Source organism: Gorilla gorilla, chromosome 10, assembly GCF_029281585.2.
Source record: "Gorilla gorilla gorilla isolate KB3781 chromosome 10, NHGRI_mGorGor1-v2.1_pri, whole genome shotgun sequence".
NCBI classification, from domain to species: Eukaryota; Metazoa; Chordata; class Mammalia; order Primates; family Hominidae; genus Gorilla; species Gorilla gorilla.
Genome location: NC_073234.2, coordinates 50,304,644 through 50,328,867, shown reverse-complemented (window position 1 = coordinate 50,328,867; position 24,224 = coordinate 50,304,644). Strand labels below are relative to the sequence as shown.

The 24,224-nt window shown below is 44.2% G+C and overlaps 1 protein-coding gene and 2 non-coding genes across 9 annotated transcripts in view; 1 reads left to right on the top strand and 2 right to left on the bottom strand.

The window, feature by feature from the left end:
• SLC11A2 (solute carrier family 11 member 2) overlaps positions 1 to 24,224 on the bottom strand; it is a 49,167-nt gene that overhangs the window by 23,990 nt on the left and 953 nt on the right. Inside the window, exons 1-6 of one of the 7 annotated variants that reach the window (XM_063693996.1) lie at positions 21,932 to 22,533; positions 20,624 to 20,886; positions 6,951 to 7,022; positions 4,731 to 4,879; positions 1,562 to 1,687; positions 1,039 to 1,158 (exon numbers count right to left, since the gene is read on the bottom strand). In XM_063693996.1, coding sequence (XP_063550066.1) covers positions 1,039 to 1,158; positions 1,562 to 1,687; positions 4,731 to 4,879; positions 6,951 to 6,984 — 429 coding nt within the window. In that variant the 5' untranslated portion in view covers positions 6,985 to 7,022; positions 20,624 to 20,886; positions 21,932 to 22,533. Of the gene's footprint in view, positions 1 to 1,038; positions 1,159 to 1,561; positions 1,688 to 4,730; positions 4,880 to 5,371; positions 5,734 to 6,950; positions 7,023 to 9,188; positions 9,212 to 20,623; positions 20,887 to 21,931; positions 22,534 to 22,569; positions 22,699 to 24,224 lie in introns of those variants that run through there. The other 6 variants (XM_004053121.4, XM_063693995.1, XM_019038587.3 and 3 more) reach the window with 6 other exon arrangements.
• On the top strand, positions 7,255 to 7,316 carry LOC115930306 (U7 small nuclear RNA). The gene has a single exon (XR_004066949.1). It is a non-coding gene; the product is annotated as a U7 small nuclear RNA (small nuclear RNA).
• LOC115930263 (U6 spliceosomal RNA) lies at positions 10,377 to 10,484 on the bottom strand. The gene has a single exon (XR_004066916.1). It is a non-coding gene; the product is annotated as a U6 spliceosomal RNA (small nuclear RNA).

The window sequence follows — 24,224 nt, the reverse complement described above, 5'->3', positions numbered from 1 at the left end:
ATACCTCATCTCCACAAAAAAAAAAAAAAAAAAAAATTTAATTAGCTGGGTGTGGTCGTGCTCGCCTGTGGTCCCAGCTACTTGGGAGGCTGAGGTGGGAGAATCGCTTGAGCCTGGGAGGTCAAGGCTGCAGTGAGCCATGACCACATCACTGCACTCCACCATGGGTGACAGAGTGAGACTCCTTCTCAAAAAATAAAAAGAAAGAAAGAAAACGAAGCTAGAAGGATTATAAATTACCAACGTTTTGTTTGTTTTTAAAAAATTTTATGGGTACATAGTAGGTGTATATATTATGGGGCATATGGGATATTTTGATATAGGCATAAAATGTGTAATAATCACATCAGAGTAAATGGGGATATTATCAAGATTTTTTTATTTTTTTGAAAAGCAGATAAGGATACTTTTTGCTCACACCCAGGAAAAGAAACAAAACAAAAGACAAAACTAAGTTAAAAATATCTTCCAGACATAGTGTTCATTCTTGCCTTAGGCAACAGTAAGAAAGGCCCAAAATGTCCAGAAGAAGCTGCAGAGGATAGTGTAGCCCCCAGGGGGAGGGGAAACTGAAAAATAATTATTAGCAAATCCAAAGATCTTGCCACATATAGTTTGTAGTAAAAAGAAAAAAAATTACTTTTTCAAAGTGATGGCAAAGTCAAACAAAAAAAGAACATATATAAAATGCAAACTGATGGAGTAACATGGAGGTATGAATAAAAGTGCTTAGAGAGAGTATCCTCCTCCCCTTGGGCTGGGCATTGCTAGATACTGGAAGCCAGAGTGAATGGTAACACAGTTTTTCTAAGAAAACCTTCTAGGAAATGCGAGTCTCAAGTTAGATTTTGAAGGAGGGGGAAAACATGGCCTGGCAGCAGGAGGAGCTACAGTATTTCCGTTGGTACCGTCCGTCTTCAGGGCCACTGACCCCCAAGTCCTTGACTGTCTCACTATAGAATGAGGCCAGCACATACTGCCAGACACACAGATTCCTATGGCATGGGTGAGAGACAAACAGGACAATACATTGCTCACCTTGGGATACTGACGGTGACATACTTCAGCAAGATGCAGCCCAGTGACCACTCCCAGTCTAGCTGCAAGCCGCTGGAGCAGCAGCCCCACAAGGGTGGCCAACAGAAGGATCCAGAGCAACTAAGAAGAACAAAATCTCCTGTAACACTCATTGAACAACTGAGTTTTTGTCTGTTTGTTTGTTTAGTTGTTTGGCAACATGAGTGGTAAATACTGCATTCAGAAAAGAGCCCAGGTCAAGAATCAAATGACTTGAGTTCTATAACAGATTTTGCACATGACCTGCTAAGTCACCTTGTACCTTTCTGAGCCTCAGTTTCTCCTATATGTAGTTTCTCCTTTGTTCAAGGAAACTATGTGGATAAAAATAAGACCAAATGGAAAGTACTTTACACATAAGAGCCACTGCCAATGAAGTATCTGCATGTAGCCCCTGAGGCTACTATCCAACATGCAGGGTGGAGAAAAGGATGTGAGAGTGTATTATGTTCCCAAAAGGACAGGGGTAGGACTAGATGTTCACCTTAAATCCAGCCACTGCTCCAGACTGCAAATCGGATTCAATATTTCCTGGATCCAGGTAGGCAATGCTCATAAGAAAACCTGGTCCGGTGAAAGCCCAGAGTTTACGAAAGCTAAAACAAGAGTACTGTACAAGAGAGGAAAAGAGATTAAACTGAACATCACCATTGAACTACTGATATAATTGATCTGTTATCACATATGAAGCAACAAAATCCAGCCTCACAAGAAAAAAGGATTTACAATGTCAGATATTGCATGTGTCCAAGTTTCACCTCCATCTTACCCACTTTTTATTAAGAAGCTGGCCACTTCTCTGTCCAAGTCAAAGCTCTTCCCTTACCTGCAGGTTCCATCAGCCTCTCATTCTAAAACCAGAATAACAGTAACAGTACCTCTGTGCCCAAACACTTCCCAAAAAGGACAAGAGCCACCATTTTAAAAAGGAAACAAGCCAGGTGTGGTGCTGTGTGGTGTGTGCCTATAGTCAGTCCAACTACTTGGGACACTGAGGAGAGCAAACAAAAATAAAATTCTAAGCTCCCCCAACCAACTGAACGGATCCTCTTGTTGACCAAGGGCATTCCAAAGAAAACCTGAAAAACTAGTTCAGGCCATGATGGGAGGGAGGGGTCAGACAAACCTCATTATACTCCCTTCCCTTTGGAATTCAGACACAAATGACCAGCATTAAAACAGAGATCTTGGCCAGGCACAGTGGTTCATGCATGTAATCCCAGCACTTTGGGAGGCCAAGGCGGGCGGATCACCTGAGGTTGGGAGTTCGAGACCAGTCTGACCAACATGGAGAAACCCTGTCTCTACTAAAAATACAAAAACAGGTGGGCGTAACGGCACATGCCTGTAATCCCAGCTACTCGGGAGGCTGAGGCAGGAGAATCGCTTGAACGCGGGAGAAGCAGGTTGCGGTGAGCCAGGATTGCACCATTGCACTCTAGCCTGGGCGACAAGAGTGAAACTCCGTCTCAAAAACAAACAAACAAACAAACAAAAACCAGAGATCTTAAAACTGACAAAACAGATTCCTTGTAGCAATAACATGCCAAATTCCAACCTGACTCTAGCATAGCATCACATGACAGATAACAGGCCCTGAAAGAAATCAAAGTATTTTACTCCAAGATATATTTCTTTGTATATTTTGAAATGACCCTGCAAAGCTGTCTCTTATGAGCAAAACCTAGAATATGTAGAATCTCCTTCCCTTTTCAGGTCTTTTCCTGATCCAGGAGAGAATTAACTAGGAGTCCGGTACCTTTTTACGTCTGATAAAAGACATTTACATCTATTTTCTCTGAAGCTTGTTACCTAGAGGCTTCACCTACATAATAAAAACCTCGGTCTTCACAACCCCTCATTTTAGACACTCCACAGCCCTTCATTTTAGACTAGGTCTTTAGAAAATAATTCTTTCAACCAATTTCTTTTTTTATTTATTTTTATTTTTGTAGAGACGGGGTTTTGCCATGTTGCCCAGGCTGGTCTTGAACTCCTGGGCTTAAGCAATCCTCCCACTTCAGCCTCCAAAGTAGCTGGGACCACAGGTGTGCACCACCACACCCAACTAATTTTATTTTATTTTTTTTACTTGGAGACAAGGTCTTGTCACATTGCCCAAGCTGGTTGGTCTCGAACTCCTGGGCTCAAGCGATCCACCCGCCTCAGCCTCCCAAAGTGCTGGGATTACATGCATGAGCCACTGCACCCAGCCTCAATCAATTTCCAATCAGAAAATCTTTAAATCCACCTTTGACCTGAAAGGTGCCCCCTCCCCACTTCAAGTTGTCCCACCTTTCCTGATGGAACCAATGTACATCTTAAATATATTGGCTGATGTCTGCCTGTAACTTCTGACCCCTAAAACGTATAAAATCAAGCTGTAACCCAACCACCTTGGGCACATGTTCTCGGGACTTCCTGGGGCTGTGTCACGGGCCTTGGTCACTCATATTTGGCTCAGAATAAACCTCTTTAAACATTTTACAGAGTTTGACTCTTGTTTGTTTGTTTGTTTGGTTTTGAGACAGAGTCTCACTCTGTTGCTCAGGCCGGAGTGCAGTGGCACGATCTTGGCTCACTGCAGCCTCTGCCTCCTAGGTTCAAGTGATTCTCCTGCCTCAGTCTCCCGAGTAGCTGGGATTACAGGCACCCACCACTACGCCCAGCTAACTTTTGTATCTTTAGTAAAGACAGGGTTTCACCATGTTAACCAAGCTGGTCTTGAACTCCTAACCTCAGGTGATCTGCCCGTCTCGGCCTCCCAAAGTGCTGGGATTACAGGTGTGAGCAACCGCGCCCAGCCTGTTTTGTTTTGGTTTTCGTTTTTGAGAGGAGGTCTCATTCTGTTACCCAGAGTGGAGTAGCATGGCATGATCTTGGCTCACTGCAACTTCTGCCTCCTAGGCTCAAGTGATCCTTCCACCTCAGCCTCCCGAGTAGCTGGGACTACAGGTGCATACCACCATGCCCAGCTAATTTTTGTATTTTTTGTAGAGACAGGGTTTCGCCATATTGGCCAGGCGGGTCTTGAACTCCTGGGCTCAAGTGATCCTCCTGCCTTAGCCTCCCAAAGTGCTGGGATTACAGGTGTGAGCCTGGGCCCAGCCAGAGTTTGACTCTTTTTCATCAACAAACAAGAGGAAGGATAGCTTGAGGCCAGGAGTTCAAGACCAGCCTGGGCAACATAGTGAGACCCTGTCTCTAAAAATAAAAATAAAAATAATGAGCCTGGCATGGTGGCATGCCATCTATAGTCCCAGCTACTGGGGAGGCTGAAGTGGGAGAATCACTTGACCCCAGGAATTCAAGGCTACAGTGGGCTATGGTTGTGCCACTGCACTGGAGCCTAGATGACAGAGCAAGACCCTGTCTGTAAAAAAGATCAGATAGATAGATAGATAGATAGACAGACAGACAGACAGACAGACAGACAGAGATAGATAGATATAGATAGGGTGTGTGTGTGTGTGTGTGTGTGTGTGTGTGTGTGTGTGTGTGTGTGTGTGTATATATAGATATATAGATATAGTCTTCAGAGATTGCCAGCCAAAATTAGACCTGAGGCTGCTGAACTTGAGCCATCCAGCAGATCTTTCACTCACAGGTTTTCCCCAGACAATAGTGTTCTCCTCCAAGGACCTGATACTAACCTCCTCCTCAGGAATGGAGATCTTCTCATTAAAGTAAGTGGCGAAGTACTCCTCTGAGTCCCCAGGGGACTGTGGAAGAGAGGGATTACTATAGGCAGGGTTGATGTTACCAAGACTGGCAGACTCCCCATGATCTCCAGAAACACTGTCTGAATTAACAGATTTGAAAATAAATTAGTAAAAAATGAACAAAATACACTAACAATTCATCCTTAGTATACTGAAATTAAATAGTTGACTATCTAAATGCACAAGAGACCAACCTGACTCTAGCTCAATTTATTTTGAATAGTTTATTTTTAATGTACATTTTAGAATAAGTAATACATTCACATGGTTAAAAATTCAGGAAGTAAAAAATTTAGCCTACACTAAAAAAGTTATCTCCCTCCCCCTCTCCCAGTCACTCAATTCTCTAGATCAGTTTTAACTCACAATGGTTTTCCTACTTCCACACTTCTACTCCTACTTGGGAATTTTTAGAGTCATTTCATTTTCCTCTAAAAACACTGACATATGGGCTCAAAATATCACATTCCCAGACCAGCTCCTGGTAACCTAAAATCCTAGCTTTTAAAAGAAAAGAACCAGGCCTGTCTAGCGAAATGTCCTCCCCACCTCCTATATTTGGTAGGACTTACTCAAAGAATCGACCGTGGACATTATACCTCCATCAGACTTCTCAAAAAATGTGCAAGTTACAAAATCCTGCCACAGTTCAGGCTAAACTCTGAAGCTGCAGCAAAACCACCAAGCAGGAACCCTTTGTACTCTGACTAAGGCTTGCAGTAAAGTGCCGCTGGTCACGGGGTACTGGCACCCTCGTGATGGCAGGGCTCATCTCAGACTGATATCAGCGTTTCCCTGAGTTCTGCATTTTGCAGTCAATCTTAAATATTGGGAAGCAGAAGGTCTGGGAGAAAAGGGATACCCTGCCAGAAATACACAGAGCCTAGTTTGCTTCAGCCATCAAATGGCTATTTTGAATCACAAAGCTCTAATCTCTGTGTTTGCAATAAATCCTTACAACCTCTAATTTAAACAAATAAGAGCTTTCTTTCCATAGGGAGCTGACTCATATCATCTTAATTAAGCAGCTTTGAATTAATGAAGAAATTTATAGAAAAGGAACAGAAATTCCAAAGAAGCTCAGATTTAGGAAGGAATAGTCAAAGCACTCAAGAAGCTCCAATCAAATACAGAGCATAAGGTACTCGCCCTGTATTTTACTGCTCCATACACATCTGAAACACCAGGAAGCATCATGAGTAGCCAAAACACTCCAGAGGTTTTTATCCTGGGTCTGGGAATAACATTGCCCTTGCAAGCATTACTGCCAGAAACCAAATTTCAGCTAATCTTGGCTCAACTCAGAATTGTAAAAAAGATATGAAGCAGGTCTCTGGTTAAAAATCTGTTTTCAGGGCCGGGCACAGTGGCTCACGCCTGTAATCCCAGCATTTTGGGAGGCTGAGACGGGTGGACCACCTGAGGTCAGGAGTTCAAGACCAGCCTGACCAACATAGCAAAACCCCATCTCTACTAAAAATACAAAAACATTAGCCGGGCGTGGCGGCAGGTGCCTGTAATCCCAGGTGCCCGTGATGCTGAGGCAGGAGAATCCCTTGAACCTGGGAGGCGGAGGTTGCAGTGAGCCGAGACAGTGCCACTGAACACTAACTAGCCTGGGCAACTAGAGCAAAACTCCGCCTCAAAAAAAAAAACCAAACAAACAAACAAAAAAAACATTCTGTTTTCAGGATGGGCGCGGTAGCTCATGCTTGTAATCCCAGCACTTTGGGAGGCTGAGACGGGCGGATCACTTGAGGTCAGGCATTTGAGAACAGCCTGGCCAACATGGCGAAACCCTGTCTCTACTAAAAATACAAAAATTAGCCAGGCATTGTGGTGTGTGCCTTTAGTCACAGCTACTTGGGAGGCTGAAGCAGGAGCATCACTTGAACCCAGGAGGCGGAGGTTGCAGTGAGCCGAGATTGTGCCACTGCACTCCAACCTGGGTGACAGAGTGAGACTCCACCTCAAAAAAAAAAAAAATCCATTTTCATTTACAGCCTAAGTCACCAGATGGTGACTTTTGAATGGAGTTGTTAGAATAGATGATGATAGATGATGACAAGAGGAAAAATATGATAAATTTCTGTTACCAACATAAACCTAATTACGAATAAAATTAGACAATAACACAAAGTGGTAAATTACCATCTGACATCTTCTGTTCAGGACCCAGCACCATGGTGGATACCTGAGTGGCTGAGTTCTTAGAATATGATTCTGGAAAGGAGAAAAGTGAGGGAGAAGAATTAGGAAGAACAAACTAACAAGTTCAGAACCAGCAGTTTGTTACTCTGTATGACTGAATCCTTACTATGAAAAGAGTAATTCTTCTACTGAATTAGGTAACCTTGAAAATAATTACAGTTTTCAGAATATGACTGACAGATATTTAACAAAAAAAGAAAAGTCTTAGTCAAGATTTTGCTGGCAAGACTTCAAAACCAAATTGAAGTGTTACAGCTCTTTTAGAATGTGTCTAGCAGGCTTTCTGGTTTTCGCTGTGAAACCCTTCACGGATGGCAGGGGGTGGTGGACAAATTGAACAGGAGGTACTTTAGTGAGACAGCAAATACCATTTTTTTTTTTTTTTGAGTCTTTGAGTCAGAGTCTTGCTCTGTCGCCCAGGCTGGAGTGCAGTGGTGCAATCTCAGCTCACTGCAACCTCTGCCTCCTGGGTTCAAGTGATTCTCCTGCCTCAGCCTCTCGAGTAGCTGGGATTACAGGTGCCCGCCACCACGCCCAGCTAATTTTTTGTGTTTTTAGTAGAGACAGGGTTTCGCCGTGTTAGCCAGGATGGTCTCGATCTGCTGACCTCGTGATCCACCCGCCTCAGCCTCCCATAGTGCTGGGATTATAGGCATGAGCCAACGCACCTGGCCAGGCAAATACTTTTTTAATAAGCATCTACACAGAGGCTGCTAGGCAAGTATCCATTCTCCGCCTTTGCCTCCAAATTATCCCAAGTGTCTAAAGCCAGACACATTTCCCCCTATTTTATGAGTTTTTTTTTTTTTTTTTTTGAGACGGAGTCTCACTCTGTTGTCCAGGCTGGAGTGCAGTGGCACGATCTCAGCTCGCTGCAACCTCCGCCTCCCGAGTTCAAGCGATTCCCCTGCCTCAGCCTCCAGAATAGCTGAGATTACAGGCGTGTGCCACCATGCCTGGCTAATTTTTGTATTTTTAGTAGAGACACGGTTTCACCATGTTGGCCAGGCTGGTCTCAAAGTCCTGACCTCATGATCCGCCCACCCCACTTCCCAAAGTGCTGGGATTACAGGCATGAGCTACCACGCCCAGCCTATTTTATGAGTTTTTAAGGACAGAAATCTGTAATTCTCTTTGGTCTAAAATATGTAATTTAAGCTCGTGGTTCAATCTTCTAGAAAGGGTGGGAAAAAGCACCATACAAGCATACTGGTAGTGGAGGGCCACTATTTGGCAGCCTCAAATCTTCCTAAGAAAGTAAAGTCTACAGCCATAATGTTCTAGACCTCATTCCTCAACCCTCTGACAACTAGAAGAAACTAGTCACCCGTGGCCCAGCCCCTCCCAAGCTCTCCAAGAGAGCTGAAGCACCAGCAGGATTAAGCATAGCGTGTGGGATGCCAGCCTTTGTCTACAGGTCCTGTACTAAGCAACCCGCAGTGGGGTGGATGGAGTCAGGGGTGGGGTGGAAGTTCCAGATGTCCATCATCCTGTTAAGTTTAATTGGGAGGGAGGATTTTAGCAAGCTCACTTGGGCACAGATCTATGGCATATTCTCCATTGAGCCTCACCAATAAGACTACTAAAAAAAATGTTTCAATCTTCTTATCTACTTCTCAGTTGATTTCAAATTTAGAAGGGGAAGGACAACATGGTATTCATTGATAAGCCCCTCTTTGAATCCCAATAGTAACTGTCCTACTGAAGAAGTGATGAAGCCTCGCTTAATGATCTTTTACTGCTTAAATCTAGTCTTTTTTCCACCCTTGTCCCTTATATGTTGTTCCTACATGAACAATCTTCTACTTGCTGTTTCAGGTTTTGGGTAATCTTCCTATCTACCAACATATTCTGTACTTATAGAATTACAGAATTCAGACCAGAAAGGAGCTTTTCTTTTCTTTTTAGGTTTCATCTGTCTTCTGGGGCATATATACCACCACCTGCTAATTTGGAAAACACAATCCTTCCTCTCTAGAGTCACCAATGCCAAGTATTATATTACAACGGACAACTAGCCATGTGTCTCCTGTCAGGTTTTAAGCCACCAGATGACTAAACATCAGCCAACAGCCCCCAATAATACTGACTAAATTCAACCCCTCTTTCAGTCAATGACAATAGCACCTCACCTAAATGGGATTTAAATATTTGACCACTCAGAGTAGCAGTACTCACTTGGATTCCAATCACAGCACAGCCCCGTCGTTCCCGGCAAAGCCTTTTTACTTTTGTTTTACATATAATTGTAACAAACTAATGTTATCAGACTGTCTTAACCCACAATAAATTGGAAACCACAAATCAGATCTGGAACTATGCATAGCTCTTCCAGGAAAAGAGGAACTTGGCACACTGAGGAATCAAAAAACTCAAGTACATCAATTAGTCTTGGGCTATTTGATGACGCAAACAGTCCTTCCTTATGCGGCAATCAGTTCTGAGAATATTACTACAAGTATAATAACTCAAGTTTCCAATTATGGCCCTGATCAAAATGAGCTGAATGAATTAAATTGCTTTTTTTTTTTTTTTTTTTTGAGACAGAGTTTCACTCTTGTCACCTAGGCTGGAGTGCAATGGCATGATCTCAGCTCGCTACAACCTCTGCTTCCTAGGTTCAAGTGATTCTCCTGCCTCAGCCTCCGAAGTAGCTAGGATTACAGGCGCCCACCACCGAGCCTGGCTAATTTTTGTATTTTTTTTTTTCAGTACAGACAGGGTTTCATCATGTTGGCCAGGCTGTAAATCACTTTTGTAATGATGATTAATATCATTAAGGCACCGGAAAATCAGCTGGGCACTGTTTAAGGCACTGGAAAATCACGTGGGCATGGTAGTGCATGTCTGTGGTGCCAGCTAATTGGGAGACTGAACTAGGAGAACTGCTTGAGCCCTGGGGTCAAGGCTGCGGTGAGCCATGATCGCACCACTGCACTCCAGCCTGGGTGACACAGCGAGGCCTTGTCTAAAAAAGAAGAAAAAGAAGACACAGAAATGTCTCGTCTACATCGGAGGAAGATTTTTATCCAGAATAGGCAAAACAGGCCTTAAAAGTTTTTATTTTTTTTTTGAGATGGAGTCTCACTCTGTCACTCAGGCTGGAGTGCAGTGGTGCGATCTTGGCTCACTGCAACCTCCGCCTCCCGGGTTCAAGCGATTCTCCTACCTCAGCCTCCCGAGTAGCTGGGATTACAGGCACGTGCCACCACACCCAGCTAATTTTTCTATTTTTAGTAGAGATGGGGTTTTGCCATGTTGGCCAGGCTGGTCTCAAACTCCTGACCTCAGGTGATCCACCACCACGGCCTCCCAAAGTGCTGGGATTACAGGCATGAGCCACTGCCCCTGGCCAAAAATTTTTCTTTTAATATGGAACACTTCACAAATTTGCGTGTCATCCTTGTGCAGAGAGGCCATGCTAATCTTCTCTTGATTGTTCCAATTTAGTATACGTGCTGCCGAAGCAAGCACCAAAATAGGCTTTTAAGTTATATTTTAAAAGCAAACAATTAAGGTAATAGCGTGATCTTCCCAGGACTGTAGTCTGCAAATATTTTTAGACAGAAATATTTCATGATAAAATTTTAAATAATTATTAGTGATATTCTAAGTTCATTCCTATACCAAGTACATACAGAGCCGTTCAAATACAAAAAGTTTCGTCTTCTATCTGAAATCTCAAAAATGAATTATTTCAAGAAAGAAAACAAATTCTAGATTCCAGTCTCCAGCCTTTTCAACAAAGCTTTTAGTCAACAAACTACATGTTTCATTACAGTGCCTACAGAATAAAACTTGGGGCCAGACGCGGTGGCTCACGTCTCTAATCCCACCACTTTGGGAGGCTGAAGTGGGCGGATCACCTGAGGTCAGAAATTCAAGACCAGCCTGGCCAACATGGGTGAAACCCCGTCTCTACTAAAAATACAAACATTAACCAGGCATGGTGGCAGGTGCCTGTAATTCCAACTACTAGGGTGGCAGAAGCAGGAGAATCGTTTGAACCCAGGAGGTGGAGGTTGCACTGAGCCAAGATCGTGCCACTGAACTCCAGCCTGGGTGACAGAGTAAAACTCTGTCTCAAAATAAAATAAAATAAAATAAAATAAAATAAAATAAAATAAAATAAAATAAAATAAAATAAAATAAAATAAAAGAGGTCAGGCGTGGTGGCTCATGCCTGTAATCTCATCACTTCGGGAGGCTGAGGCAGGCAGATCACCTGAGGTCAGGAGTTTGAGACCAGCCTGGCCAACATGGTGAAACCCCGTGTCTACTAAAAATACAAAAGTTAGCCAGCGTGGTGGCGCATGCCTGTAATCCCAGCTACTCGGAAAGCTGAGGCGGGAGAATCGCTTGAACCCGGGAGGTGGAGGTTGCAGTGAGCCAATGTTGCACCACTGCACTCCAGCCTGGGCAACAGAGCAAGACTCCGTCTCCTTAAAAAAAAAAAAAATTAATAAAGCTAGGGAAGGGCCAGGCGCAGTGGCTCACACCTGTAATCCCAGCACTTTGGGAGGCTGAGGCAGGCAGATCACCTGAGGTCGGGAGTTCAAGACCAGCCTGACCAACATGGAGAAACCCCGCCTCTACTAAAAATACAAAATTAGCCAGGCATCATGGTGCATGCCTGTAATCCCAGCTACTCAGGAGGCTGAGGCGGGAGAATCACTTAAACCTGGGAGGTGGAGGTTGCAGTGAGCCGAGATTGCGCCACTGCACTCCAGCCTGGGCAACAGAGCAAGACTCCATCTCATAAAAAATAAATAATTAAATAATTAAAAAAATAAAAAAAACTAGGGAGGAATAGAAAGGGCCAGGCAAGTTATGCATAGCATTCAAGTCTCCATGAAAATTTATGACCCATATGGAAGCAGTAAGTTAATATTAAGACAGTTTTGCTCTCCAGGGCTGTAGCACCTGGTTGTTTCAGTTACTTCGTCTCATTAAGGAAAAGATCCAGAGTTAGGACACAAACAACTAGAATCAACCCAGCAATACTTTGATAAGTAACCATCACAATTACGATTAATACTGCTTTGATATTCCAGCTTACCGCTAACCATAAAGTGTCACCTTCTCTTAAACCCATTAAGTTTCTTCCTATCGAACAGCAATTGACAGAAAAAAAAATGGCACTCATGGTTAAATGTAATATGACTATTTTATCCCATTCTCCTGCCTCAGCCTCCCTAGTAGCTGGGATTACAGGCGCATGCCACCATGCCCGGCTAATTTTTGTATTTTTAGTAAAGACGGGGTTTCACCGTGTTGGCCAGGATGGTCTCGATCTCCTGACCTTGTGATCTGCCCGCCTCAGCCTCCCAAAGTGCTGGGATTACAGGCGTGAGCCACCATGCCCAGCCTATTTTATCCCATTCTCTAACAAAAGTTGTAAGACTGGCTGGCTGTAGTGGCTCATGCCTGTAATCCTAACACTTCGGGAGGCCAAGGCAGGCAGATTGCTTAAGCCCAGGAGTTCAAGACCAGCCTGGGCAACATAGAGAAACCCCATCTCTGCAAAATATATAAAAATTAGCTAGGTGGAGGCCGGACACGGTGGCTCACACTTGTAATCCCAGCACTTTCGGAGGCTGAGGCAGGTAGATCACCTGAGGTCAGGAGTTCGAGACTAGCCTGGCCAATATGGTGAAACCCCATCTCTACTAATAATACAAAAATTAAAGCTAGGTGCAGTGGCTCACACCTGTAATCCCAGCACTTTGGGAGGCTGAGGCGGGCAGATCGTGAGGTCGAGAGCTTGAGACCAGCCTGGCCAACATGGTGAGACCCCATCTCTACTAAAGATACAAAAAATTAGCCAGTGTAGTGGCACATGCCTGTAATCCCAGCTACTCAGGAGGCTGAGGCAGGAGATTCACTGGAATCTGGGAGGCAGAGGTTGCAGTTGGTTGAGATCGCACCATTGCACTCCAGCCTGGGTAGCAGGGGGAGACTCCATCTCAAAAAAAAAAAAAAAAAAAAAAGTTAGCCGGGTATGGTGGTGAACACCTGTAATCCCAGCTACTGGGGAGGCTGAGGCAGGAGAATCGCTTGAACCTGGGAAGCGGAGGTTGCAGTAAGCCGAGATCGCACCACTGCACTCCAGCCTGGGTGACAAGAGCAAAACTCTGTCTCAAAAAAAAAAAAAAATTAGTTGGGTGTGGTGGTGGGCGTCTGTAGTCCCGGGAGGCTAAGGTGGGAAGATCACCTGAGTCTGGGAGGTCAAGGCTGCAGTGAGTGTTGATCAGGCCACTGCATTCCAGCCTGGGTGACAAAGCAAGACCCTGTCTCAAAAAAAAAAAATGTTGTAAGACTGTTTTACAAGATAAAAATGCTAACAAAATTTTATTTTCTGTCTAAAATTTCAAAAGTCTACATATTCTTTGATCTAGCAATTTTACTCCTAAAAATGTATTCTTTAAAAAAAAAAGCAAAAAGTACTCATCAAGGAAATATGTACAAGGATATTTCCCACAGCATTGTTTGTAGTATGAAAAGACTGTAAACAACCTTGATATTAGTAGAGGACAGGTTGAATAAACTGTGCACATTCATTGGACAGAATACCATTCAACCACTATAAATAAGACGATCTATCATGTATTGATAGGAAACAATCTCTAAAATATTACATGTTGTCAAGTCAAAAAACCAATGTGTTGAGCAGCATGCTATCATGTATGTAGCAAAAAGAAAAAAGAGAAAACACACACGTACACATACAATCTCCAAAGGACACACCAAAAACTGGTAATAAAGGCCATCCCTGAGAGAAGGAAGGAGTAGGAGAGCCCAAATGAGGTCATGTGAAAGGAAAACCTCTCACTGAATATACACTGTAAACCTTTTGCACATAAAAAGAAGTTTTACCAGATACATGTATTATTTGCCTTATAAAAAATGTCAAGGTCATATAGATTCACTCAGCTTCTCAACAAACATTTTAGGGATGTTCAGTTGAACTCTCTGATAAAGCTTCTGCAATAGATAATCAGAAGTCTACAGCTGTCTAGTTGGCAGGTATTTATTGCCTTAAGCCTAACTTACTACTAGTTTGTCTTAGTGCCACCTAAATGCAAAATATTAAAAATCCCCTCTCAGGAAAGCATTCCTGACTCCCTAATTTGGCTTAAGTGGCTCCTCCGTGTTCCCTCAAGGCACCCACTGCTTACCACTGTCATTTTCTTGAAATCATCCATTCCCTGGTACTACTCTTACAACTTTTCTGCAAGTTTGAAATTATATGAAAATTAAGTTACCCCCCAAAACACATACTAGCTATAATAAATTCTAACATCTAATTAACAGTAATTCTGTATATTCTCTTAGCATTTATAAGAACTCTGGAAGAACAATTTGGATAGCCCAAACCTGTTTTAAAAACTGTCCCTGGCTGGGTGGGGTGGTTCACACCTGTAATCCCAGCACTTTGGGAAGCCAAGGTGGGTGGATCACTTGAGTTCAGGAGGTCGAGACCAGCCTGGCCAACATGATGAAACCCCGTCTCTACTAAAAATACAAAAATTAGCTGGGCATGGTTGTGGGTGCCTGTAATCCCAGCTATCGGGAGGCTGAGGCAGGAGAAACGCTTGAACCTGGGAAGTGGAGGTTGCAGTGAGCCGAGATCATGCCACTGCACTCCAGCCTGGGCAACCAAGCAAGACTCCATCTCAAAAACAAAAAACAAAAAACAAAAAACTGCCCCTAAGAAAGTTTGAAATACTGAGTATTAATATATACAACTTCAACATTTTTTTTTTTTAATCTACAGTTAAAACAAAAGTTTGGGCCGAGTGCGGTGGCTCAAGCCTGTAATCCAAGCATTTTGGAAGGCCGAGGCGAGCAGAGTTCGATGCCGGCCTGGGCAACAGGGCAAAACCCCATCCCTACAAAAAATATACAAAAATTAGCTGGGTGTGGTAGTGCGTGCTACTTGGGAGACTGAGGTGGGCAGACTGCTTGAGCCTGGGAGGTTGTGGCTGCAGTGAGCCGTGATCAGGGCACCCCAGCCTGGGCTACAGAGCAAGACCCTGTCTGTCATAAACAAATAAATAAATAAATAAATAAATAGTTTGGGTTTGAAATAATTCGTTTTCATATAAAATTCCCCTATAGAGAATAAAGGTACTCAAAACCATTTCACTAGTCTTACAGCTGAAAAGGTCTCCCTAAAATTAATTCTAAGGTTTAGAGAGGAATGTTTTTAAATACAGTCCCTTAATTCTTTCCTCCTTTTTTTCATCACCTTCCTCATCTCAATAAAATCAAAGACAATATTAAATAGGAAAAAACTTTCATAGAAGCAGCCAGAAAGGTGTCTTCATGGAAGTAACTGATGAAATAAATGCTAGCAAGAATGTGTTCAAGCTACATGGCAAAGCCACCTCTTCCTCTTGACACTGTTCAGTTCATTCTTCCTCAAGCACTGTTCAGTGCCAGAGACATGCTAGTGACAAAAGAGAAACTGCTAGGTGCACAGATCAAGGCTTAGCGACACCCAAAGTGTTTATTAGAGAATAACAAAGAATTCTGATTTTTTTAAAAAATTATATTTGTCCTAAAGAAAATGAAAAGGTTTCTAGATTCTTCTAAAATTCTCTTTTCCCTAATGGTCTACTTCAAGGCCACAGTACTTGACAGTTCTACTAAACCATTACTGTATTATTAACACAACACCTTGTTGTACCAGGTGCTCTTCATGAAGGTGGGCTCCTGCCATTTGGATGACTGACTGTCAACAAAACTTTCTGAAATATTCTAGCAGCTCAAACAGAGCTAATTATTTTCTGAACCCTATGTATTTTAATGAGGAAGGTTATTAATCACTTTTTTAAAATAAGAGATTATTACTCTCCCTCTATTTTTCCATTCTAGGTCATGAAGAAGCAGCATTTTCTGAGTCTATCAAAAATATCTATCCAACTTGTTTTTTTTTTTTTTTTTTTGAGATAGGGTCTTGCTCTGTCACCCAAGCTGGAGTGCAGTGGCGTGGTCTCAGCTCACTGTAGCTTCAACCTCCTAGGCTCAAGTGATCCTCCCGCCTCAGCCTCCCAAGTAGCTGGGACTAGAGGCGTGTGCCATGCCCTGCCAATTTTTGTATTTGTTGTAGAGACATGGTTTCACCATGTTGCCCAGGCTGGTCTTGAACTCCTGGGGTCAAAGGATCCATCCACCTCAGCCTTCCAAGGTGCTGGGATCACAGGTATGAGCTACCATGCCCAGCCCAATTAGTTCTAAAACTCAATCTGCTCCCATTCGAGGTGTGGGGAAAGAAACAGCTTAGAATAGACATGTGAATTTCCAAATTGTTCTTGAAGGTATAAAGTCTGGTATTGTTTTTTATTTTATTTTTTGAGACAGGGTCTTACAGAACAATTATTTACATATTTCTAGCCTCCCAGGCTAGAGTGCAGTTGCACAATCCCAGGCTCAAGTGATCCTCCCACCTCAGCCTCCCAAGTTCCCAAGTAGCTGAGACTACAGGCATGTACCACCACAGCTGGCTTTTTTTTTTTTTTGTAAAGGTGGGGTCTTGCTATGTTACTCAGGCTGGTCTCAAACTCCTGAGCTCAAGTGAGGTATTATTTTTTACACTGGAGTAAGTTTATCCTGTTTTCCTCTTATTAAAATGAATTTGATATAAAATGATACACAGAAAAAAAAAAGTCAGGTTGAAGACTGATTATGTGTACTTCATGGTAAACAGTGAAAAGCCCCTGTGGTAAGTATTCATTTTAGAAAAAGGCCTCAAAACTCTAATCCCCTCTACTCAAGTGAGTAATATTAGAACGTCTTCAACCAAAAGCCACACAAACACACTCAGTTTATAAAGTACAAACAGAGCTGCTATTATACAATGCGCTTAACATGAACCAGTCTCTCTCTCTCTCTGGCATAATGGCCACTGAGATACAGTCAGGCCTCTGTAACCCTGGGTTCCACATTTGTGGTTTCAAACAACTGCAGATCAAAAAGATTTGGGGGAAGAAACGGTTGCTTGTGCCTGTACTGAACATATACACCATTTTTTTCTTGGTATTATTCCCTAAACAATACAAAACAATTATTTACATAGCAATTACATTGTATTAAGTATTATAGATCCAGTGCAGTTGCTCACACCTGTAATCCCAGCACTTTGGGAGGCTGAGGCAGCCCAGAAATTTGAGACCAGCCTGGGCGACATAGTGAGACATTGTCTCTACAAAAAATTTAAGAATTAGCCATGTGTGATGGCCACACGCCTGTAGTCCCAACTACTCAGGAGGCTAAGGTGGGAGGATCCCTTGAGCCCAGGAAGTCAAAGCTGCAGCGAACCATGATTGCACCACTACACTCCAGGCTGGATGACAAAGTGAGACCCTGTCTAGAAGAAAAAGAGGGGGATTATAATTGATATAACTAATCTAGAGTTTAAATGCAAATACTATGCCATTTTATAGGGACTTAAGCATCATCCCAGGATTTTGGTATGCATGTGAGTGAGGTCCTGGAACCAATCCCCTACAGATACCAAACCATACTTTGCATGCCCTAGTAATAATCTCAAAATTGGAGACATCCTATTTAACTTACAAAACCACAATTTCAGGCCAGGCGCGGTGGCTCACACCCATAATGCCACCACTTTGGGAGGCTGAGGCAGGTGGATCATTTGAGGTCAGGAGTTCAAGACCAGCCTTGCCAACATGGTGAAACCCCATCTCTACTAAAAATACAATAATTAGCCAGGCAGTAGTGGCATGCGCCTGTAATCCCAGCTACTTGGGAGGCTGAGGCAGGAGAATCGCTTGAGCCTGGGAGGCAGAGGTTGCGGTGAGCTGAGATCACACCACTGCTCTCCAGCCTGGGTGACATAGTGAGACCCTGTCTCAAAAAAAAAAAAAAGACAACCACAACTTCAACTCAACACCAAGTTTGCTGTTTCTCACCTGAGCTGGACTTTTAAGTGTTTTGTAGTTGAATGAAAAACCTGACATTGAGACCATCTTAAGATAAAGAAAAAAGAAAAAGAGAAAGTGGAGAAAATGTTAGGAAGCAAGAAGAGGAGGGGGGAGGAAGATGTAAGGAGGAAGAGTACAGCTGATAATGAAACCAGCTGCCTGGGTGTCAAAAAACGATAACAGTTGGGAGAAATGTGGCCAGGCTGTCAAGGAGTACTTATCTTTTAAACAAAAATATCACACATCAACCAGAGACATCAGAATTAGAAGGGGCTGGTACCCATTAAATACAACTCTTCATCTTCTCCCATCAGCGCTCTTGAGGCTTAACCAGCTTCCAAATCTCCCTGAATGCTCACAAGTCAGGGTCACTAAAGTCTTACTTCCAGTGACTATAGCTTTGTCTTTGTTCTTCCCAACTCTCAGTGTGAGCTTCCTCTAAACTTCCTCCTAACCAGAAGTTTACAGCAGTGTGTTTCCTTTTGGGGGACAAACCTGGCCTCCTGATCTGACACCTCTATCATGGAACACAATGCCAAGCTCTGTGAACAATTTCAAAGACCCCTTTCTATTGGAATAAGAAAATTCCCTATTAGACTGGCCATGGTGGCTCACATCTGTAATCCCTTAGCACTTTGGGAGGCTGAGGCGGGAGGATTGCGTGAGCCCAAAAGCTTGAGACCAGCCTGGGCAACATAGCAAGAAACCCAGTCTCCATTAAAAAAAAAAAAAAAATTACTTTTTTCCAAAAAAAAAAAAAAAAAAGTCCCCTATTAAACCAGCCTATACCTATTTCTTGCCTCAGAAAATATGTTTTGCCCTCACACTTAAGTAGCTTTTCTCTGGCAAATATGAAGAATTTTCATTAGATTACATTCAACCCATTTTTCCTAATGATGGATATTGGCTCCCAAATGATGTAGATTGACCTTAACAACTTTAAGTAAATATTGTCCTCCAAGTTTCTTCTCCTAAAAGCAAAGAAAAATTAAGACAATATATACTACAAGATTCTCCAGCCTTTAACAAGCCTCTTTCTGCTCTTTGAAACCTGGTAAAGTTTTAATAATTAACTTGTAGCTTTCTTCTTTCATTTCCTAGGAGTTTTAACAGCTATCAGCTTAGTAGAGATGAGACCAAAACAAACACAAACCTGACACAAAATGACTTATCGGCAATAAGCACCAAAACAAGACTAAAAACCCTAATTTGTTCCTTATGCCAAAAAATATAAATTACTTTAACCTGAAATTAAAAGTGGAAGAGAAGTTAGGCCATTTTGATCATTGCTGGCCAATTGTTTTATATTCCATTATGATTTCATTAAAATATACCTTATTATATACATGTCATTTTATTGTACCTAGAATATTCCTGATGATGCCTTGAAGGCTCTTGTGTCTCAAGGGGCCAATTAATGTAAATTGCTCCATAAATATTTGTTAAATTATAAAAAGAATAAATGGCAAGGCTGGGCGCAGTGGCTCATGCCTGTAATCCCAGCACTTTGGGAGGCCAAGGCAGGAGGATTGCTTGAACCTAGGAGTTCAAGACCAGCCTGGGCAATATAGTGAGAACTCAACTCTACAAAAAAATTAAAAATTAGCTGAGCATGGTGGCGCAAGCCTGTAGTCCCAGCAACTCAGGAGGCTCTAGTGGGAGGATCACTTAAGCCTGGAATGTGGAGGTTGCAGTGAACCAAGACTGAACCACTGCACTCCAGCCTGGGCAAGAGAGCGAGACCCTGTCTCAAAAAAATAAAAATAAAGAATAAATGGCAGCCAGTAAGTGAGACATGGTCTGCATTTTCTAATTCATTATATTCTGCTCATTCAAATGCCCCTACCTTTTTTCCCAGAATGTTTTACTCAAACTACAGAGCCTCAGAGAGATGATAATAATGACAATAGTAGGGCAGCAGACTTCCCTTTCTGCCTCAAATACACTCAGTTCTTTAAAGGTGTCATTCCCATGCCTCTCAGGCAAAAACAGATTACAAAGACATTGTCCTTCACTCTTACCAGGCCAACTTCCAACTTTAAATCCTAAAGAAGTATTAAACTGGTTGGGCACGGTGGCTGGCACCCAGGGGTTCAAGACAGCCTGGGCAACCTAGTAAGACTCCATCTCCACAAAAAAATTTTTAAAAATTAGGGGTGGTGGCATGCACTTGTACTCCCAGCTACTAGGGAGGCTGTGGCAGGAGGATCACTTGAGCCTGGGAGGTCAACCCTGCAGTGAGCTGTGATCATGCCACTGTACTCCAACCTGGGTTACAGAGCCAGACCTTGTCTTGCGGGGGGTGGGAGGGGAAGTCTTGAACTCTCTTATTCCAAAACTAAACAACTAAACTTATACCATCTGCACTTCAACTAAATTTGGCCAGCATGCAGCTGAAGTAAGCAATTTTTTTTTCATAAACTTAAAGTTTCTCATTTTCTGACTAGTTCCTAATAATGCTATGTGTATAAATAGCAGCTTCTTTGAAGGGAAGAATTAGAAGACAAAGCAGTCTTCCACTGGAGTATCCCAGATAGCACCATGAGAATATGAGAAGGCTTTTTAAGGCCATAGGAAGGGCAGATATCTGTCAGCAGACATTTGTACATATGTGCATGGTGAGGAGGCAGAGAATAAAGATGTCTTTGATTCAACAACACTCACCCAAATTCTTAGCAATGAAAGTCAAACAAGAAAGATCTGGCAGGGCGCGGTGGCTCACACCACCCCAGCACTTCGGAAGGCCGATACAGGTGGATCACTTGAGGTCAGGAGTTCCAGACCAGCCTGGCCAACATGGTGAAACCCCGTCACTACTAAAAATACAAAAAAAATTCGCCGGGCATCAAGAGGCTGAGGCAGGAGAATAGCTTGAACCCGGGAGGCAGAGGTTGCAGTAAGCCGAGATAGCGCCATTACATTCCAGCCTGGGCAACAAGAGCGAAACTCCGTATCAAAAAACGAAAGAAAGAAAAAGATCCTACTTTGTAGATATAATTCTCTAACCTTCACTGAGTCATAACTGAACCAAAGCTGCCTACTAGCTTTGTAGAGTAATCCAAGGGACCACTGCTGATTTCCTAACATTAGAGTAAGATTAGATTCATAAGAAGCTTCCCCATTCCTTAACAAGAAGTGCTGCCAGGCTACCCAGAAATTCCCCTCCCGAGTCCCACTGCCATTCCGGAAACATGAGAAACCAAGTATGCTGCAATCATGGCCTTTTTAGTACTGGCTCCAAAATAAACTGCGTAGGCCAAGCAAGACTGTCAATGAAATACTGTCCAATGAAAAAATAAACAGCCGAAGGTTTCAGGTTTCATTTACCCAACACAGGTATCACAATAAATGACCTAGTATAATGAAAGTTTCCAACCGTATTTAATAAAACAAACACGCAGCAGAAATCCTCTAGTCACATATAACTACACTATACCCTCAGATCAAAGTTAATGATGTCAATGGAAAGTATAGGCCGGCGGGTTCACTGGTGATAAGTCATGAGACTCTGAGCAAAGAATAAGTAATAAGGTTAGAATTCTTTAGAAGTGTTAAGGGGAAAGAAGGTAACAACAACAAAAACTCCTCCACATCAAGAGTTCTAAGTACTTTGTTGTTTATTAACTAATTTCATACCAACAACCCTGTAAGACTGATATTATCAATCCCCATTTTAAGTAGGTGGAGCAAAAGAAGAAAGAGGCAAACAACATGCTCAAAGATTTACAAAGCCAAGAAATCATGCGAACTGGTGGGGCTTCGGGTTCCAGAAGTCAATGTAAACATAGCTTCTCCATTTTTCACCAACAGTCACTAAGATTGAGGCCAGCAAGTTTTTAGAAGCCTATCTCCCCTTGCAAACTCTCCTTCCATATCATTTTTGCTTTTGCAAGAGATGTCACATTTAAGCGGTAGCTTTAAAAGTGGGGACACATGAAACGAACAGCTGGGAGAGCCATCCAGCCCACTTACATATGTGCAATATCCCCCTGTAGAAAAACCCTGCTCATTGGAGCCTGGAATCCAGAGGGTCCCTGAGAGCTACACAAACAGCCTTAAAACCAATCTACGCACAACTACTGAGCCGCGTATGCAGGCTATTCACACAGAAGGCGCTCCCTGAAGTCGGTTAGGCTATAACGAGTCTTTTGTTGAAGCGGGGCGGCGGGAGGCCCCGGAGAGCAGCCCGGCCCCCTGCGGCGCCGACGAAGAGGCCACGAAAGACCTTGCCCTGTGCCCGTCGGCCTCTTTTCGCTGCGTCGAAGCAGGTCAGCGCACCCCGACACGGGCCGGACGCGCCATCCGGTGCAGCTGGGAGCTGGGCCATGTGTCCTAGGCCGTGGCGGGGAAGGGGCGAGACCCCCGCGACCTCCGGCGTTCCCTCCCTGCCCCCATCTTTGGGTCTTTCTCTGAATGGCGCGACTCCATCAGTCCTGGACTCTGGGCCTGAGGCCCTCCCTGGCCACACCTCCCCTCACAGCCCCGCACGGCGAGCCGGTGTCGCATCCTAGCCCCGGAGCCTGACCCCCGACACAGGCCCTCGAGCCGCCCCGCGCCCCTCCCTGCCAGCGAGCGGAATGCCGTGACCCCTGACCTTGCCTTCCCCTCACCTTACCAGCTCCGCAACCACCTGACACGCCGCCCCCGCGCCCAGGGCTCCATATTCCGGGAGCCAGCGCCAAGCTGGCTAACGCCCTCCCCTCCCCGCGATTGGTCGACAGGACGGCAGCCGCACATCCCTATTGGCTGGAGTCCCTGCAGCGGCCGGGATGCGTGGCCCGCCGACCAGGGACCGAGGCTCCGCCCACGCGGAGTCTGGATGCGACGGCCCCTGGGGCACCCGGCGGGAGCTGCATGCTGCCTAGTTGCTGCTTGCGTTGGCCAGACCCACACAGCCCATGGACTGGGGAGCTCCAGTTCGCTAGCAGTCTGGGGACAGATAAGATTCCTGCCCTAGTTCGCCGTGGCGCCACGTTAGGTACTGACAAGCTACGAGGTATAGCTCTATCCTGTAAAGGGTAGCCAGGCCAGGCGCGGAGGCTCACACTTGTAATGCCCAGCACTTTGAGAGACCGAGGCGGGAGGATCACTTGAGTGCAGGAGTTCGATACCAGCCTGGGCAACATAGTGAGACCCGGTCTCTACAAAAAATTTTAAAATTAGCCAAGCAAAGGCCGGGCGCAGTGGCTCACGCCTGTACTCCCAGCACTTTGGAAGGCCCAGGCGGGCGGATCACCTGAGATCGGGAGTTTGAGACCAGCCTGACCAACATGGAGAAACCCCGTCTCTACTAAAAATACAAAATTAGCCGGGCGTGGTGGCGCATGCCTGTAATCACAGCTACTCGGGAGGCTGAGGCAGGAGAATCGCTTGAACCCGGGAGGCGGAGGTGCGGTGAGCCGAGATCGCGCCATTGCACTCCAGCCTTGGAAACAAGAGCGAAAACTCCGTCTCAAAAAAAGAAAAAAAAAATTAGCCAGGCATCACGGCGCCCGCCTGTGGTCCCAGCTACTCGGGGACTGAGGTGGGAGAATCACTTGGGCCTGGGAGGTGGAGGCTGCGGTGAGACAAGATCGTGCCACTGCACTCCAGCCTGGGTGACAGAGCAAAACCCTGTCTCAAAAAAAAAGGATAGCCACCTGGAAGGGACATTTCCTCGCGCCCCCAAAGCCACATCATAGTATCTGCTGCCCCACCAAGAGCACCCCACACCTGGGAGGAACCGAGAAACATCAGCTAGTGCAGCCAGTTTGACCGCCTTAGGTGTCCTCCCAAGCCTCCGTAGTGAATTGTTTTCCTCCTCGCCCAGCTGACTCGATTCTCCCCAGACTTCATCCTACCTACCCAAAAGCAATCCCACTCTATCGCCAGTTTCAGCCTCACACCGTATCTTTTGCTCTGAAGATGAGACTGCCAGACTGGTGAAGAGGGAATAAATGGCCTAACAAATTACCGTAATTTTCTACAATGTCGTTTACAGCCACCAAAAACATTAGATCCTCCCGCCACCCTCACTCCCCGACCCCTCGCACTGCTTACAGCATTAAAGGTAATTGAGCTTCTTCATTCACGTAAAAACAGCTAGGAGAAAATTTCATTAGTAAGAGAGACCAAGAAATGAGGAAAGGAGCGTGAACTGCAAAGAGAAAAATCCAAATAAAGTGCAAAGTAAGAACAAACTCGGGGACCAAAAAAAAGGCGGAGGGGCTTGGCTTCCTGGAGCAGGTTGGTTTTCATACAGAATTTCTCCTGGAGAAAAAAGAAA